Source organism: Mirounga angustirostris, unplaced genomic scaffold, assembly GCF_029215605.1.
Source record: "Mirounga angustirostris isolate CCGP_5_RB_7025 unplaced genomic scaffold, mMirAng1.0.hap1 SCAF_7, whole genome shotgun sequence".
Taxonomy (NCBI): Eukaryota; Metazoa; Chordata; class Mammalia; order Carnivora; family Phocidae; genus Mirounga; species Mirounga angustirostris.
In genome coordinates, this window is record NW_026991715.1 from 32549784 (window position 1) to 32568370 (window position 18587).

Genomic DNA, 18587 nt, shown 5'->3' on the forward strand with positions numbered 1-18587 from the left:
GCCCCAGCAACGTGAACCTCCTTCTGATGTTGATTTTGGGATCATGACCTCAGGCATCTTTTGCATGTATCTTTCCATAGGCAAATGTAACAAAGACAACTAAAATCTAAGGCTTGAAAAGTTATGAGCTAATTACTAAATTTAACACACGCCTTGGAGAGCTCACTCACACTCTCTCCGTGGTTCAGACCTCGCCAGGGAACAATCCTAAAGAATCTCAAGCACACAAAGTGTATTCTTAAATATGGTTTAATACTCTTCTCCATTTCTGTACATCACAACACCAAGATTTCGCTGCTTAGGATCTCTCTGTAGAGGCTATAGAGAACGCAAAGGCTACGGTTTTCACCCCCTCTTATTTACGTGTTTGTATGTGTAAGTGTAATACATATCAGTATATATTGATACACACATCAATATATAATGCAATATATATCACCAAAGAGAACACATTGATTAAAGAAATACAAAAATTTGGCATCATTTCCAAACTTAAATAGTAAAAATAAAAACTACAAAAGGAGCTGCATACCCTAAATGTATCATGTGAAACAACAAGCATATTCAAAAATGTAAATTTACATCCAATTGCTCTGGTCTTGTCATATCACATTAGACCCATTTACAATGGCAAAACCCTAAGGTACTGCTGTGAAGAGAGCATGTTTGCTCGCTCTTGGGTGTTCTGCAAACAAACAGCAGAGCCCAAAGCAAAAGCCTGTTCCGGTGAAGCCTCCCACGTTGGTGAATACCAAAGAATTGACTCTTCTCACTGGGGGTTGAGACATCAGGTTATACATTGAAAGACAGTCAGTTGGACCTTAGAGTACAGTGTGAGAACCAGAAGCTTTACAGTTAAGACATACTCCCTTCATTCAAGTGAAACAGGATTATTGGAACGATAGGCAGGTCTGCAACCTGGGAACAAGGAGCTGGTTCAGACCAATAAAGCTACGAGTGACTGAGTCAAGTCAGTGAAGAACAGCAGTCAGGCACTAAAGTGTTAAAAGTACCCAATTTGAAAACCAAATGCACCCCACTACCCTGTCAGTGTGGGAATAATACCAATTGACTTTTAAAACCTTTGGTCCTTCAAAGTCCATTTGGTATACTTTTTTTCATTGCTACCACTGGGCACATCCTATACACTTTATTCACTGTCACCACCTCGGGCACACCATGACCTTGCATGTCAGCTAGGGTCAAGTCCCACTTAGAGCCCAGCTGTGAAGCATAAGCTTCAGGTTTTCAGGCCCACTTTTGGATCCACCATAGTTAAGTCCTTGGTGCCAGAAGCTGTGTCCCATCCCTTCCCACCCCTGCCCTCCCTACCCCCCTCCCATAATTTCTCATATGAGAGGTGCTTGTAAGTCCCATATTTGAAACAGATGCTCCAACCCCACCAGGAGGTCAGGGGTTTATAATTACATGCACAGTCATACATGTCAGTCGTTCCTGTGAAAAACCTTGCAGTTCATTTTTAAAAAAATCAAAACATTCACATAATCTCATGCCATCCAACATAAGGAAAACACGACCACCTCCCTTTTACCAAGGACAGACCCAAGCAAAATAAAATATTCCTTAAATTTCTTTGTGTCCACTTAAATTGCATGTTTTATTTCTCCCAATCCCAGCAATAGCACAGAAGCCCCATCATATCCATCCCAAACTGGTTTCTAGTAGGCTAAGATTATGGGGACCCCTGTCAATGCAAGTGATGCTAAGGGTTCCCAAACCCCGGGCACAAATGCGCCTGCAAAACAGATGGAAGGAAACTGTGCAGTTGGCCCAAATGCTTCATGTCAGTTTGACTTTGCAATGCAGTTTGCATCCTTGAAACTGACAGGCTGGAGGGGGAGGAGTAGTGTGAGGGAGTGAAGTTGAAATTGCCTCCTATTAGCTCACCCTTTCAACATTAAACAGAGACCGAGAGAGAAATGGTTCCAACATTTCACCGCCTGTATTTCTTCTTATGCAGTCTAAGCTGAGAATGCCATGTAAATGGGTCACTGCGAAATGCAGCAATTTAATTTTTCTCCAATCAAAATAAGAAACAAACCAGTATGATCTCATTTCTATTAACTTTTGAAGGTTTACAGCAGTTAAAGTATTTTTGATTCTATGTATGAAGGTTAAAAAAATCATTTTTTTTTTTTTCATAAAATACAAGAGCAACCAATTTCACCATCGAGTAAAAGTAAAAACTGGGATTCTTTTTTAAATTAGTCCAAAGTGGCATTTTAGGAACTTAGTTGTATGCTGCTGCGCTGACACCATGACAAACCAAAGTGTAGGGTTGGGTCTGGTTTTGTTTCGGTTTTCTTTTCAATATCCAATGCTCATGGATTAAGTTCTGGAAATGTTCCAATTGTAAGGCAGGGATCTGTTTGGATTCCACCATGGGTATGCTCCTTGGGTTGGATGCTGGAGGGTGAGGCACGTTTTGCCGGACCCATGTCGACTACCTAGTAGTCATCAAGGTCAAAAAATTCATCATCTCCTCCTTGGTATTCCATTCCCTGGAAATCTACTCGGTACCGCAAGATACCTGGGGAAGCAAATCAAAGAGTAAATCACCTGTGTTTGTGGGATGGGGAAGGTTCACTTCAATAAGGAATTTGTAGAATTATAGAAAACAAAGAGATGGTAAGAAAAAATGGTCCTAACCATGGGGTGCCTGGGTAGAACAGTCGGATGGGCATCCGACTCTTGGTTTTGGCTCGGGTCAGGTTGTGATCTCCAGGTGGTGGATTGAGCCCTGTGTCAGGCTCTGCGCTCAGCACAGAGTCTGCCTGGGTTTGTCTTTCCATTTCCTTCTGCCCCTCCCCACCATGTACACACACTCTCCTCTCTCTCAGATAAACAAATCTTTAAAAATGGTCCCAACCAAGGAAGCTGCAACCATGTGTTGCCTCAACCTCCTGCCTTGGTGGAGGATATGCACACCTTTGCCTGAAGTAACTTGACTTTGGGATAGCCAGGAAAAGCTTTGGCTTGAGACCCTGGCGTTAAGTTTATTTTCCTTACTTGCTACTCACCTCCAATTCCACCAAATCCTTTCACAAACTGGGACCCTTCTTGTGACTTATCTGTGACAATTTCCAACGTAGCTCCAAATTTTTTATAGTTGTTAGCAAACCATTCCAGCAGGGGCATGCTCTCAATCAGCTCATGTTCTTGTCCTGTCTACAAGGGTGGCCATGAAGATACAGAAAAAAATGGGATCAGGATATATCAAGACTTAGCAACCCTATCCTCCCCATCCGTTGTCATTCTCATTCTTCCTTTCATTAAGTGGGTGTACAACTTTCTATATGAATTATGGTTTCTAGTGACATAATTCTAACAGCACAGAAGTTCTATTTCAAGTAACATTCCTCCTCAGGCTCTGGTTCAGTGATGAAATGTCAACAAACACTTAGAAGTTTTTCAACTTCTGGTCCTGTTGCTGTTTCTAAAGTCCGGCTGTTGTAAAGTGTCTCCAGGCAGCACTCATTTAACAACCCAGAAGAGACACACCAGAACAGCTTTAGGAGTAGCCTTGTAAAAAAACAAAGTCCTTCAACTCCCAATTTGAGGAAGCTACTACCCTTAAGGGATCTGTGCTGGGCAGGGGACACTTGAAGCTGCAGTGATGCATTTAAACTAAACCTGCAGAAGGTGTTTCAGTGTAACAGCTGATCAAGTAAGTGAAGAAAGCACAGATTCACAGTGCAGAAGAGGCACTAGTCAGTCAAATCTTCTCTACTATTTCAAGAATGAGAATGCTTGACTACTAAAAATAATGAACCACCGTAACCATGGCATGGCCTCCTTCCTTGGAGTCAGACTGGTATGTAGCAGGTAAGAGGTGATCACCTCCTGTTACCCCCCACCACCCCAAGTGCCAACAGTATGAAATTTGGTTTCCCAAGGCAGACACTCTATGCTGCCAATGCTCTAACATGGATTTATGCTTCCTCGCATGTATCAGCAAACCAGGAAAACAACCACATACCTCTTTGTCTGTGAAATGAGACTTATCCTTCTCTTGTTCTGGAGTTAGATAGAGAATTTTCTCCTCTGTAGTATTGGGGAAAAAATGTGTTAACCTGGTTCTCATATACTAACAGATATAAGTCTCACAAGGTAAGTCAGGTTAGATCAAAGGGCTTATGAACTCCTATCAACCTGCTTTTCATAAACATATTAGTCCGCATGCACTGTCTACCAAATACGCTGCTCCTACCATACGTAAACGCCAAGGACATTCAAGATAGAGTTCTTGTCCTCAGGAAATTTAACAGTCTTAAGCAGACACTTATCAGTTCAAGCAAAACAATTTATGCAGACTGAAGCCACCTCCCCCAAATCTTCACCTCAGGTTTCCAGAACACAGAGGTCACTAACAAAAAGCAATCTTATTTTGTTTTCTAATTCTCATACCTTCTGTGCCTTGGCAATGAAGAACATATCTCATTATATCCAGATTTTCATAGACTATTAGAATCTCTACAGCTCCCATTTCTAAAGCCTTTAGTGTATCTTCAACTCCAAAACAGTACTTGCCCGTGTCCTGGCTGATTTCATCAAAGTATCGTCCTGTGATTAGGAACAGGTCCGTTAAGTACATATAGTAAAGTTTCCTTGGTAGATACAGACTTTCTTGCTCAAAATCCAAGAGAAAAAAAATCAACTCAAAAATGAGTTAAGTGCCCCAAATCAGTGAAAAACCATACCATTCTAGTTGAGGCTCCAGAATTCCCTCAAGAGGTTAAGGGCTGGGCCAAATACAGTCATTTGGAAAAGTATGTGTGCTCCATTAAATCAGAAACAAAGCCCAATAATGGCCAGATTAATCTCTAATTTGGGCTCTCTATTCACCACTCTATTACAAAGGATAGTATGCAAAATGAGACTGAAGTTTGGTTCCTATTGCCAAAGGGTAAAAACAGAAATATAAGCACATTTATTAGAACTCATGACTAAAGGAAGATTAATGATTCCACTGAGGAAGTTTTTAATACAAATGCTAAATCTTCCTCTTTTACCTTTTCAGCATCTTGTTACATACATATAATCATGTGCACACAAATACACAAAAAACTTTTCACAGAATAAGTAAACAAACTGCATTTCACTGATACCTATTAATTTCTTCTCTTGAATGAATTTCACGTTGGAGAGAACTTCAGTAGATAACTCAATAGCTTGGTTGAATCCATTTTCACCACCATAGGAAATATCAACTAATTTTAAAACTTTTGATTGCAACCTCTGACATACACACACATTAAAAAAAAAAGGAAAAAGCATCATTAGAACTTCAAAACACCTTTACCAAGACCACTACTTCTTAATGGCATGCAAAGCTCAGCATTATGAACACTGAAGTCTAAGGGGAAGAATACAGGGAAAGAACCCAATTTATTCATGAGCAGATCTCAGTGAGCAACGCTGTCAAGGGTAAACTTCCCCAGCCAATTGTATCACACATTCAATTAGACCTGTAAGAGTCCATCTCATTAATCACCAACAAGACTAAGTTTCTTATTAAGGAAACAGGGGACTGTTAGTCCCTGCCATATAAGCCATATAAGTTTGTAGTGTACAACTCCACTTTTTTGGCTGAAACTTCTACCATAATGCTACTCCCTCTCCAGTAGAGCACCTCGGGAATAGTTTTATGTCTGAGCCCATGTCATAAACCAAAAGATCTTTCTGGATTAAATGCTTCAGGCTAATCAGCTCTGTCATATTGCTGACAGTTTCACTGCTTTATTTACCTCCAGGAATAAATCAGAAAAGACCAGAAAAACTTTTAGCCCCTAGTTTCTTTGAAATCACACTCCATTTGGAGGCCAATTATGGCAATCCGCTAAACTAGGAGCTGCCACAGGACCATAACGATTCTGTATAAAAATGGTTGGGGCACCTCAGTTGGTTGCTCTCCTGTGCTCTCTCGGTCTCTCTCAAATAAATAAATAAAAAATAAATTAAAATGGTTGGTTTTGAAAAAGAAAAAAGACCCAGCAAAGTATGGGGGAATGTTTCTTTTCTTTCTTTTTTTTTTTTAAAGAACTTAGGGATCATGAACTGAGTTGAAGGCAGACACTTAACCAATTCAGCCACCCAGGCACCCCTGAGGGAATGCTTCTTAAACACTCCGAATTCTGCCAGTTCAGAGCTAGGTTGTTTTTTGTTTTTTAAAGTTAGGTTTTTAAACAGGAAATATATCACTTGAAAACCAAAAAAGATGTGTACATCCCAGTACTCAGTGGACCCACTTATTCCCACCTAGCAACTTAACAGAGCACCGACTTCACACTTACCTGATCAAACATATCAGATTGACTTAGTTCAGTTTTAAAGTCAGCTGATCCAGCTAAAACAAGACCAGCCACATTCACTTTGTCCCCAGAAATAAACAGCTGTACAGCAGTCTCAGCTACTTTCCGAACATAGTTATGTCGCTTTTCCATTCTTAAACGAGCAAAACGCAAGGCTGATTGACCTCCTCTACCTTTGACACAAAAAGTGGGGGGAGAAAGGACAATCATTAAAAAGTACAAAATAATTTGCTAATTAAAAACTAAATAATCATGCATTTACCCAACAAAAGGACAAAGAGAAAAATTACTATTTCCTTAACCAAATGTTTGGCATAAACTGACACGCATTTTTAGAGAGTAACTACTAATTATTTTATCAAAAGAAGAGCCACAGGCACCAAGGAGTCATGAGTCATTTCATGATGCTTCTCCCATCCTCTGGATTTATTCCCCTCCATTATACAGTTGACCCCCCTCTTAAAGGAAGAAGGAAGAAAAAAAAAGGTTTATTTTTTTAAAGTAATCTCTACTCCCAAAGTGGGCTTGAACTCACAACCCAGAGATGAAGAGTTGCATGCTCACCAAATGAGCCAGTCAGGCACCCCTACAGTGGACCCTTAAATAATAAAGGTTTGAATTGTGTAGGTCCACTTATATATGAATTTTTTTCAATAAATACAAGTACAGTTCTGTAAATATATTTTCTTTCATATGATTTTAATAACATTTTCTTGTCTCTAACTTATTTTAAGAATACAGTACAAAATACAATATAACATACTAATGTGTTAATCGACTGTTTATGTTAATGGCTTCCCAGCAACAGGTTATTAGTAGGTAAGTTTTTTGGGAGTCAAAAGTTATATGCAGATTTTCAGTAAAAGTTATGTGCAGCTGAGTCGGTGCCCCTAACCTCCATGCTATTCAAAGGTCAAGTGCACTATTTATTTTCTTACTGCTAGACACAAAAGAAAATGGGCTCATAGTCTCTTCCTGCGTTACCATGTTTCTTTGGGAGATCCACAGTGAATTTGTGCAGGACTTCTCTCGTGTTTCCTTGGAGTGTGCCAAAAAGTGCACCACTACCATCTATTACAATGAAGCCAAACTTGCTGTCATCTGAAAGTAGTGCTGTTAGAGCCTGGAAAGCAAATGTAAGTACCACACAATAAATCCCAAAGCTTTTCCAAGGTCAAGACAAAATCCAAAAGGACAGATATAAGCGCTTTCACCCCACCCAAGATGGTATGAATACTTAGAGAGAAAAGCCATTTTATGGAATAATTTAGACTTCAGCTATAAATATGTAACCCATATGTACAATTTTGAACCAGATGCAGGAAAAAACCAACAATATTGATGTGAAGCCTTTCAACAAACCTGACCTGGACACATGAATACAAAGCCACCAGAGATATAGGGTTCAGATCCATTCTAGTCCTTGATTTGATTCAGAGTGATGACAATCCATGGAACATAATATTCAAATTAAAAGTCTAACCTCAAAGGGGGAAAAAAAAAAAAAGAAACTAACCTCCAAAAGCTTTCTGTACAACCCCAGCTTCAACAGGCAGTATTCATTATAGCAAAGAGTATCTTGTAAATCAACTCTAGAGTAGGAATACATGAGTAAAAAACCCAGAAAAAAGGTCTATAAAAAGATCTAGTTTTGAAATGTTTCATTTAACTCCTATGTCTTAAGCCTCCTTAATGATATCAGGATATAAAACTCAATCTTATTTTAAAGGTATTATTATAGCTAAATGATTTAGCTTTTTTAGGTTTTTGTGGAGGAAACCCCTCCTTCTGGGTTAGCATATAATTATAACCCAATAGTTTTGCCTCCTGAAAGAGCAAATATTTAAACAGTCCTGGGAACCCATATAGATGGGTGAGTTTCCATGATGGGAGTCTGCGCACTGGTAAATGACTAATTGCTAGGGGCCAGGCTTTTTTGGAGCTAAGAAATACCCATTCCATTTTGACTAAGGAAGAAAATTTCCTTTAAGAATTGACCAGAAAGCAGATTAATCATTAAGAATCAATCTTTAACCATACCATGTCTGATAATTAGCATTAAGCCATGAATGTTACACACATTACATCACAATCTGTTAAGTAGTTTGATTGATTTTAGGTTTTCAAAAATTCTTCTCATCCGGGAATACTTACCCCTCATAAGAATGTGTATTTATCCTATTAAACAGGACATAAATTGTGTGGTGCAATATGTCACACCCATATCTAGTTATCAACCTATCAATTAAAAGCCAAAATAAACAAAGCTAGCAAGATTAAATAGTACTTTGGAAGACTTAAGGTTTAGAAATATGAATGAAGCCAGCTTAATAAGTAAGTTAAAGCTAGAAAACACGAGTACCAGGTACCATTTAAATTAACAAGACTCAAAATCTGCTTTCATGGAACTAGATACAGGTAAGTGGGACTGGATAAGACCGTCCCAATGAAGCTTTTGCCAGAGGAGGCTGGCAAGATAGCCAAAGAGAACAGTCTCAACCATCTATGCAACAAACCAAGATCCAACTGGAACTGGACTTCCTGTCAAGTTAGCAGAAATCATCCATTGTAAACTGTGTCGACAAATGTCAGTTCTAATTCCACTGTAGAGGTTTTTCCCTAGGTCGATGAAAAGCAAAAGACTGAACTAGGAGCCAGCTGTGAATTCCTGATTGTTCTACTGTTGACTGATTTAGGTCACTCTAATGAGGCTTCCTCTCCACCCTTAAATTTTACCTTATGGCAGCTCTGTCACTCAAAAGTTTCACGGGGGAAAAAAAAGCTCTTACAGTCCTCAAGATTTTAAAATTTGTGAGCTGAAAACTAAGGGTGCTAGAAATACAGCCAAGTATCATGGGTATATAGAGAGAGATGGAGATCTGGTTAGGCAGTTATGTCCTCACCTCTAACCAGTTCTCCAAACACTCAGTTTAGCACTTTTTTTTTTTTTTTTTTAAGATTTTATTTATTTATTTGACAGAGAGCTAGTGAGAGAGGGAACACAAGCAGCAGGAGTGGGAGAGGGAGAAGCAGGCTTCCCGCTGAGCAGGGAGCCCAATGCGGGGCCTGATCCCAGGACTCTCGGATCATGACCTGAGCCGAAGGCAGACGCTTAACGACTGAGCCACCCAGGCGCCCCTCAGTTTAGCACTTTCCTCAAACATGCTGAATGATTATGTCACTGTGTCATGATAAATGTGAAGTCTTTTGGGGCGCCTGGGTGGCTCAGTTGGTTAAGCGGCTGCCTTCGGCTCAGGTCATGATCCTGGAGTCCCGGGATCGAGTCCCGCATCGGGCTCCCTGCTCAGCAGGGAGTCTGCTTCTCCCTCTGACCCTCCCCTCTCTCATGCTCTCTCTATCTCATTCTCTCTCTCAAATAAATAAATAAAATCTTTAAAAAAAAAAAAAAAAGTGAAGTCTTTTATTTTTTGAAAACAGCCAGCCTTGTGGTACAGTGACTTAGAAAACAGTCTGGCAATTCTTCAAAAGGTTAAATAGTTACCACATTGCCCAGAAATTCCATTCCTAAGCATATACATGCCTCTCCCCAAGAAAACATACGGTCACCCAAAAATTCATACATGTGTGTTCAGAGCATTATTCCTAATAGCCAAACAGTGGAAACATTACAAATGCCCATCAACTGATGAACAGAAAAATAAAATGCGGCCAAGTATCATTTGGTAATAAAAAGGGATGAAGTACTGATGCTAAGTTAAAGAAAACAGTAAAGAGCCACCCACTGTATGAAATGCCCAACCTAAGCGAATCTAGAAAGACAGTATAGATCAGTCATAGCCTAGAGCAGAGAGATCTTGGGGATGGGAATGAGGCGAGGATTGGTAATAACTGCTAATGGGTATGCAGTTTCTTTCTGGAATGATGACAGTATTCTGCGCTTGAACTTCTTACCTCTGTATGGAATTTGTTGTCACACAAATACAATGACGTATTAATTGGTTTGAAAGGTTCAAAGTCAATGTTGACTTTCTTTTCTTTTCCTTCTTCTGTAACAATTGTACCACAGTAAACAACCAGGCCATTTGGAGGTACTGCAAAAAACACAATTTCTCTACTTAAATCCACAGTTAATTTTCCTCAATTAATAGAAAATATTCCAACAGTCTACTGTCCCTGCTCCTTATTTTGAATTATTTTTCAAGATTTTACTTTTCAGTAATCTCTATATCCAGCATGGGGCTCGAACTTACAACCTGGAGATCAAGAATCACATGCTCTACTGACTGAACCAGCCAGGTGCCCCATGTCTCTGGCTCCTTTAAATATTAATTTAAATAAAGCAGAAATATTTGTAAATCTCTCCTGCAGAATTCTCTCCCTAATTTTGAAAATTCTTGAGATGTTTTAAAAGGGAGGATTTAGGTTTTTAAGTAACTACTACTTTAAAGAAAAGTAACTTAAAAAAAAAGGGTTAAATTCCAAGGCCAAAGGGACATTGCTAATAGATGTCTGAAAAAAACCATTAGTAACCAAAAGCATCATGGCAGGATCAAAATGGAAAATATAACCAAGACAAAGTAGAGGAGGAAAATGTTCAAGATTACCTTTGTTATAAAGTTTGAGTCTTTGTTGTACAGACGTAATGGCTCCCAGGACTGAAAGGCGGTTTACTCGTGACTTAATGTTAGATGCAGTTCCAAACTCATCTGCTAACATTTTTGCCACTCGTGAAATCTGGTCTTTGGGAGGAATGATCAATGATATCATGCTTGTGCCATTGCTGTGGAAGAAAGAATAACATTAGAGGTTCAAGTACCACGTAAGTGAAGAGTGAAGAGTTTAAATTCATGCTTACCATTGTAAAGTGAGCTAATGAAATTCCCCTAAAATAGAAACTGATCACTCCCTAGGTGACCAGGAAGGTAGGAACTACACCAGTGTAATCAAAGTATGCCGGGTAGGGAAGAGTGTTCAAAATACGGTAGGTACTCAAGTATTTGTATTTAAATTAAAGGTTTTATTTATTTATTTGAGAGAGAGAACATACAAGTAGGGGAGAAGGATAAGCAGATGCCCCACTGAGTGGGGAACCTGACGCCGGACTCCATCCCAGGACCATGAGATCATGACCTGAGCCGAAGTCAGACACTTAACCAACTGAGCCACCCAGGTGCTCCAGTACTCAATTATTTGAATGAATCTTAGCTATGTAAAGAAAAAGACAGCACTTTAAGGGATGCTCAGGAAACACCTCATTCTTCAAGGGCAAACTGAGAAGCTTTCATAAGCGGGGTGACGACAGGCTGGAATTTGACAGAGTCCACGGCAGAGGTCTGGAATCTGGTGGTTCTTTCAGTGGAAGAAGCCGTCACAGGATGATGCACAAGTCTTTACAAAGTCTATGTGAAAGAACAACTGATTATCACCCCCTTTCAATTCCAGGCTCACCATGAAAATTTATAATCATTAATTTAGCACCCTAAGTAATCTGATAATGGGAAAGGAGTGTGGAATTCACACAAATAATCCCAATTAGGAAATCACACACACACTCTAGGTGTATCTCTAAATGTACTTTACATATTGATCACTTTTGATTTTGAGAAGATATATACACACACAGCATACACTGAGGACCTGGTCAATTCGGGTGCTCAAATTCCAGCTTCCAGAACTGAAAACGAGGACCAAATTGTGAACTATAGAGGGCACTACTACCAAGGCCCTGCCATATGGGAAGACCCTTTTGAGCAGCCACCAACCTCTATTTAACCTTGATACTGATGCCAACATCATCTTTTTTAGCTACATTATCTAAAGATACTTAACAGTATCTCATTTCAGTATTTCTAGTTCTACCTGGAGCACACACAAAACTGCATTATCAAAACGTAACTCATCACTGATCATTAGGATAATGCAAATCAAAACACAAAACCACTTCACACCCATTAAAATAGTTACTATCAAGAAACAAAATAACGTGTTGGCAAAGATGTGGAGATATGAGAACCCAACGCCTTGCTGGTAGTAATGTTAAATCATACAGCCATTACGGACAACAGCATGGCAGTTGTTCCATAATAAAACATAGAATCACCATATGATCTAGCAATTCCACTTCTGGGTCTGTCCTCCAAAGAGTGAAAGCTGGGAACCAAACAGACACTTGTGCACTAATGCTTATAGTACCAACGTTCACAACAGCCAAAAGACAGAACTCAGAAGTCCATCTATCCATCTGATGGATGAATAACAACACAAAAAAGTGCCATAGGGATAAAGTGGGATATTATTCAGTCTTAAAGGAAATTCTGACACATGCTACAGTATGTATGAGCCTTGAACAATTTATGCTAAGGGAAATAAGCCAGATATAAAAATCATACAATACGATTCCACTTATATGAGGTATCTATAGTAGTCAAATTCACAGAGACAGAAAGAACAGTGGTTGCTGGGGGGGTGGGCGGGGAATAGGGTGTTTGTTGTTTAGTACGGTTTCAGTTTTACAAGATAGAGTTCTGGAGACTGGTTGCCTAACAATGTGAGTATTTTTAACACTACTAAATTGTATGCTTAAAATGGCTAAGATGGTTAAATTTTACGCTGTGTGTACTCTGCCACAATACAATAGTTAAAAGGTTCCTGTCAGTTGTATTCCTTAAGATACTATTCTCATCTGACTCTCTTCTTCAGTTTAGGAAATGCCAATATAATTAACTCTTAATACTCAAACAGGATGGAAAACTTACTATTTAAAATATTAGATTATCGGGATGCCTGGGTGACTCAGTCGGTTAAGTGCCTTTGGATCAGGTCATGATCCCGGGGTCCTGCGATGGAATCCCACATCAGACTCCTTGCTTGGCCTTGCTTGGCGGGGGTGGAGGCTGTGCCGGGGCCTGCTTCTCCCTCTGCCTGCCGCGCCCCGCCCCCAACCGCTTGTGTGCTAACAAAATCAGTAAATAAAATCCTTAAAATAAAACAGATTTTTTTTTTTTTTAAAGATTTTATTTTTTGACAGCGAGACAGCGAGAGAGGGAACACAAGCAGGGGGAGTGGGAGAGGGAGAAGCAGGCTTCCCGCCGAGCAGGGAGCCCGACGCGGGGCTCGATCCCAGGACCCTGAGATCATGACCTGAGCTGAAGGCAGACGCTTAACGACTGAGCCACCCAGGCGCCCCTAAAACAACAGATTATCTAGATCACATGGACTTCATCAAAATTAAAAACTTTTGTGCTTCAAAGGACACCATCAAGAAAGTAAAAAGACAACTCACAGAATGGGAGAAAATATTTGCTAATCATCTAAGGTTCAACAGTTACCACATGATCCAGCCAATCCATCCATAGTATACCATCCTAGGTATATGCTCAAGAGAAATGAAAACATATGTACACACAAAAACTCGTGTTCACTGAGGCATTAGTAACAGGAGTCAAAAAAAACCCCTATGTCGGGGCTTCTGGGTGGCTCAGTCGTTGGGCGTCTGCCTTCGGCTCAGGTCATGATCCCAGAGTCCTGGGATCGAGTCCCACATCCGGCTCCCTCCTCGGAGGAGAAGCCTGCCTCTCCCTCTCCCACTCCTGCTGCTTGTGTTCCTGCTCTCGCTATCTCTGTCTCTGTCAAATAAATAAATAAAATCTTAAAAAAAAAAAACAAAAATCCCTATGTCCAACTAATAAACAGGTAACAAAATGTAGTATAATCATATAATGGAATATTATTTAGCAATAAAAAGGAATGGAGTATGGACATTTTACATTATACCAAGTAAATGCAGTCACAAAACCCCACATATTTTATGGTGTCATTTATATGAAATGTGCAGAACAGGACTGCCAAGGTGGAATGGGGAATGACTAGTAATGGGCATGGGGGAGGGAATGGGGGGAAGGTCTTTCTGGGTTGATAAAAATGTTCTAAAATTAGATAGTGGTGATTGTTGCAGAACCCTTGAAAAACCAGTAAACTATGTCCTTTAAAAAAGGGGATAATTGGGGCGCCTGGGTAGCTCAGTTGGTTAAGCGACTGCCTTCGGCTCAGGTCATGATCCTGGAGTCGCTGGATGGAGTCCCGCGTAGGGCTCCCTGCTCAGCAGGGAGTCTGCTTCTCCCTCTGACCCTTCCTCCTCTCATGTGCTGTCTTTCTCACTCTCTCTCTAATAAATAAATAAAATCTTTAAAAAAAAGGGGGGGGTAATTAAGAGGGTGCCTGGCTAGCTCAGTCAGCAGAGCATGTACCTCTTAATATTGGGGTTGTAGGTTCAAGCCCCACACTGGGTGTAGGGATTACTTAAATTCTTCTAAACAACAACAGCAGCAAAACCCCAACCTGCCCCCAAATGAGGGGGGCTGTAATTAGGGGTGCCTGGCTGGCTCAGTTGGTGGAGCATGTGACTCTTGATCTCAGAGCTGTGAGTTTGGGCTCCATGCTGGGCATAGAGCTTACTTGAAAAACAGATAAACAAGGGCTCCTGGGTGGCTCAGTTGGTTAAGCCTCTGCCTTCATTCGGCTCAGGTCATGATCCCAGGGTCCTGGGATCGAGTCCCACATCGGGCTCCCTGCTCGGCAGGAAGCCTACTTCTCCCTCTCCCACTCCCCCTGCTTGTGTTCCTGCTCTCGCTCTCTCTGTAAAATAAATAAAATCTTAAAAAAAAAAAAATCTACGGTAAAGACTCAGAACAGGATACTCCTTTTAAAATCTCATCTTAAAAAAAAAAATAATAAAATAAAATAAAAATCTCTTCGTCTTTTAACCTGACAGCCTACTAGAAAAGCCAAAGGTTTTTCTGAGAAATGTTAATTTGTGTTTACTAAATTAACAATAAATTGTTAATTTTATGCTTAAAAAACTTAGTTGTATGAGCAGAATGAGTGCCAATATGAACAGAATCAACTTTATAAACACACATATATACAAAATTAATAGCCCCAAATCTAAGAGCTTCAGTATAAATTGAGCCAATTTATATTATACATGTAACTATATTTTATACAGTAAAATTAATTTCACAGATTTGTTTTTTTCCTCAGTATTAGTGGTAAAAAGGGACCTCATTTACACAAGACCCTGCCCTTTCACAAAGTTTTCTCCTAGTGGTAAATCCTACAGGTTCTCTTGTCAGACAGGTTTTATCTATAAGCAGACAAGCTGCCTATCTAGCCCTTCCAACTATCAAAATAGTTAACTCTCAGGTTATCAGTTTATTTTGTATCTCTGAAACTGGCACTGTTTCTGTTGGGTTTCTATTCAAAACCCAGAAGGCCAGTTCGTAACTTTTGTGATACTCTCCTCAATACACGCTGATCAATGACAGCATACGGTATAAAGTATGCTATGGGCTCTGCTGCCACCCCTTGGGTAGGGGAGCAAGTATTCTAGCCAAACCAGAGAATCAAGCCGACTTATGAAGAGCAGCTTCACTTGGCATCACAAACAATCAAAATGACCACAAAGCAAAGCTGTGTCAAAACAATCCCTTGCTCATGCACACACAAACACATATTAAGTCAGGTGTATCACTCTCATTTTAATGTTCACAGTAGAACTACAAAAAGGAACTTTTCTAAATCAGGACAAGGCATCTAGAAATAAAAAATTCTACATACTATACTACCTGTGACCATGTTCCATTTTCTGAACTAGATAGAAAAAGAATTCCCAAATGAAACAAACTGGTATCTCCTATTACAAAAAAAGAAAAATGGTCTTTACAGTCAGTGAGTTCGCTGGATCCTATTTTTAAGCAACCAACTGTAACAAACTGCTATTCTTCCAATAATTTATCTTGCTAGGCTTCTAAAAAGGAATTTCCAAAGAACCTTTCTGATAATTTTTTCTGGAGTTATGTCAAACTTCAAGAAGAGTTTGCTCTGGGAGGGGCTGAAGACATTAGGCAAGTAAATTTAACTTCAAACATGGTCTCTATTTTAACTGCTACCTACCTGTGTCTACACAGGGGCTGTCAATTTATGCACATGCACAATATGAAAATACAGAAGAATGTAAGACAGATATATTTTAATCCCGACTTTACTAGCTTGTGCTTGTTTTCAGATTAACAATTCTCAAGAGAACATATTTCTCTACCCTACCAGCTCTTGGAATCTTTAGGGACCAAAGGAGTTATTTCTCAAAAGGACTCAGTTTTTAAAAGGTGACGTGCTCTGATTTACAGAGTAGTTTCCTAGGAGATGGAACTAGCAAAGAGGCAATCAGTAGGGAATGGAATGAGAAGGGGCTCTAAGGATAGCAGGGTTGTGAAGCGCACTTAGCTCGGGAAGCAAACAGGCACCAAACCCCAAAGATGGAAAGTTTTGAGGCTAAAGATGTTGGGACAAATTCAGTGAACCCAAAATGCCTGAAGGAAATCCTTAAAGCAAGATAATCAAGCAGAGGACAAAGCACTGACCTTAAGATAAGCAGCTACTTACTTTCCACTGCAGATAGGTTAAGCAGATAAGCATTCATTAAGCAACTTTGCTGTATAGCACCAAAGCTGGACAACCAACCTTACACTAAGATCCATGTAACATCCTAGAGAGTGCAAAGTAGTGAAGACACCTGAGAAGAAAATCTTGCCACATTTCTACTTAAGTAATTCAGAAATGTAGGCTTGCCAAAAAAAAAAAAAAGGTAGCTAAGTTGCTAAATCTGAAACACTACCTGGAAGTTAGTTTTGGCCTCTTACTCCTTTTGAATTTTTTTTTTTTTAAGATTTTATTTATTCATCTGACAGAGAGAGAGACAGCAAGAGGGAACACAAGCAGGGGGAGTGGGAGAAGGAGAAGCAGGCTTCCCGCTGAGCAGGGAGCATGATGTGGGGCTCGATCCCAGGACCCTGGGATCATGACCTGAGCCGAAGGCAGACGCTTAACGACTGAGCCACCCAGGTGCCCCACTCCTTTTGAATTTTGATTAATACTCAAAAAAGTACCTTTCACTAGTTTCCCTTAATGCCTCTTTCTATTCACTTGGGATGGTGGTGGTGGATACACCTTAAGTTTTTAAATTCACTGTTATTAAGTGGATGGACGGCCTCTACCTTAGAAATTTAAAGACTACTTTATAATACCTGATTTTTTTTTTTATGTTGGGTTTAACAGAAGCAGATTAAAGTTTTTCCAGAAAAGTTTCCAAACAAAATAAACACTCATTTACCCCCAAGGCAAGCCAATCAAGGTTGTTAGACCAGTTTGTGTAAACACCAAAATAAAATCAAGGAAGCTGAATATTTCATTTTAAAGTAACCCAAACAACCTACCGGGAAGTGAAGCTTTCACCAAGGAGTTGCTGGACACATATGCAAACTACATCCTTTTTAAATTTTAACATTTTTCATCTACTGTTCTGCTTTGTCACTATATCCTTTTTCCAAAATCAAAAGGCTCTCATTCAAGAGTCAGTGAATTATGAGGTACAGCAATGATTCACAAGCAGGCTGTAAAAACTGGGCAAAGCAAGATAAAGCATACATCAATGTGGCACATAAGGCTTCCCAGGGCCTCTGCTCTTGGATTCCTTCTTGTTCTCACCGTATTTGGGGTACTTTCCCTTATCAAACAAGGGTTCATCAATGCTTCCAGAGGACTAACTTTTGAGCAACAAAATAGCTGGGAGACAGAAAGAAGTAGTTGTAAATAGATTAAATGAGGACAGTAAATAAAACTAGACAAAACTCAGGAAGGAAGAGAATTTAAATAAAGAGCTGACAGCTTTTCCTTCCTTCAGTTTCAAACAAACTTTGAAGTTTCTCTCCCTAAAAAGGGAGGTTATGATAGTGCCACCAGTTATTCATCCAAGGTTTCATGAACCCTGAGCATTATGGACAGGGAAACATGTATAAGGTCACCCGAAGTGTCAGGACTGAAATGCCTGTAAGGTAGAAAATGCATGGTAATCAGAGCAAAGCCTGGACTATGCGGAGTGTGTAACTTTAGGTCTCACATAGTTGCAGCCTTTGGAAGGAAACGTGCCTTCTGCCGAATGACAGGCAAAGAAAATCTAGGACTTGTAAAGATTTTATCAAGGATCATCGATAATGCTCAAGAACACTTTAGAAAGATAGCTGAAAAAAAAAAAAAAGTGGTTCACACAAGGTTGTCCACTGACAACCACTATTTGCATGCGAACCCTGAATCCTTGAGAACTTTCTAAAAGAGCAAAAGAAAAAAAATAAACGCTCATATACAAAAAAATCTCCCCTTCCTCTATTCTGATTCAATGGCTCTTGAATAGGGACAATGAGGGTAGTGGTGATTATAAGATTTTCAGAAAGACATTTTTCA

At 39.8% G+C, this 18587-nt stretch overlaps 1 protein-coding gene across 3 annotated transcripts in view; it reads right to left on the reverse strand.

Moving 5' to 3' along the window:
* Nucleotides 1-233: 233 nt before the first annotated feature.
* Nucleotides 234-18587, reverse strand: part of ETF1 (eukaryotic translation termination factor 1) — a 31510-nt gene continuing 13156 nt past the window's right edge. The window contains exons 3-12 of one of the 3 annotated variants that reach the window (XM_045893252.3): nt 11545-11692; nt 10898-11073; nt 10245-10384; nt 7317-7455; nt 6315-6505; nt 5130-5259; nt 4429-4584; nt 4001-4065; nt 3042-3189; nt 234-2551 (exon numbers count right to left, since the gene is read on the reverse strand). In XM_045893252.3, the coding sequence (XP_045749208.1) occupies nt 2469-2551; nt 3042-3189; nt 4001-4065; nt 4429-4584; nt 5130-5259; nt 6315-6505; nt 7317-7455; nt 10245-10384; nt 10898-11073; nt 11545-11549 (1233 nt within the window). In that variant the 5' untranslated portion in view covers nt 11550-11692 and the 3' untranslated portion in view covers nt 234-2468. Of the gene's footprint in view, nt 2552-3041; nt 3190-4000; nt 4066-4428; nt 4585-5129; nt 5260-6314; nt 6506-7316; nt 7456-10244; nt 10385-10897; nt 11074-11521; nt 11693-18587 lie in introns of all 3 variants that reach the window. The other 2 variants (XM_064595968.1, XM_045893243.3) reach the window with 2 other exon arrangements.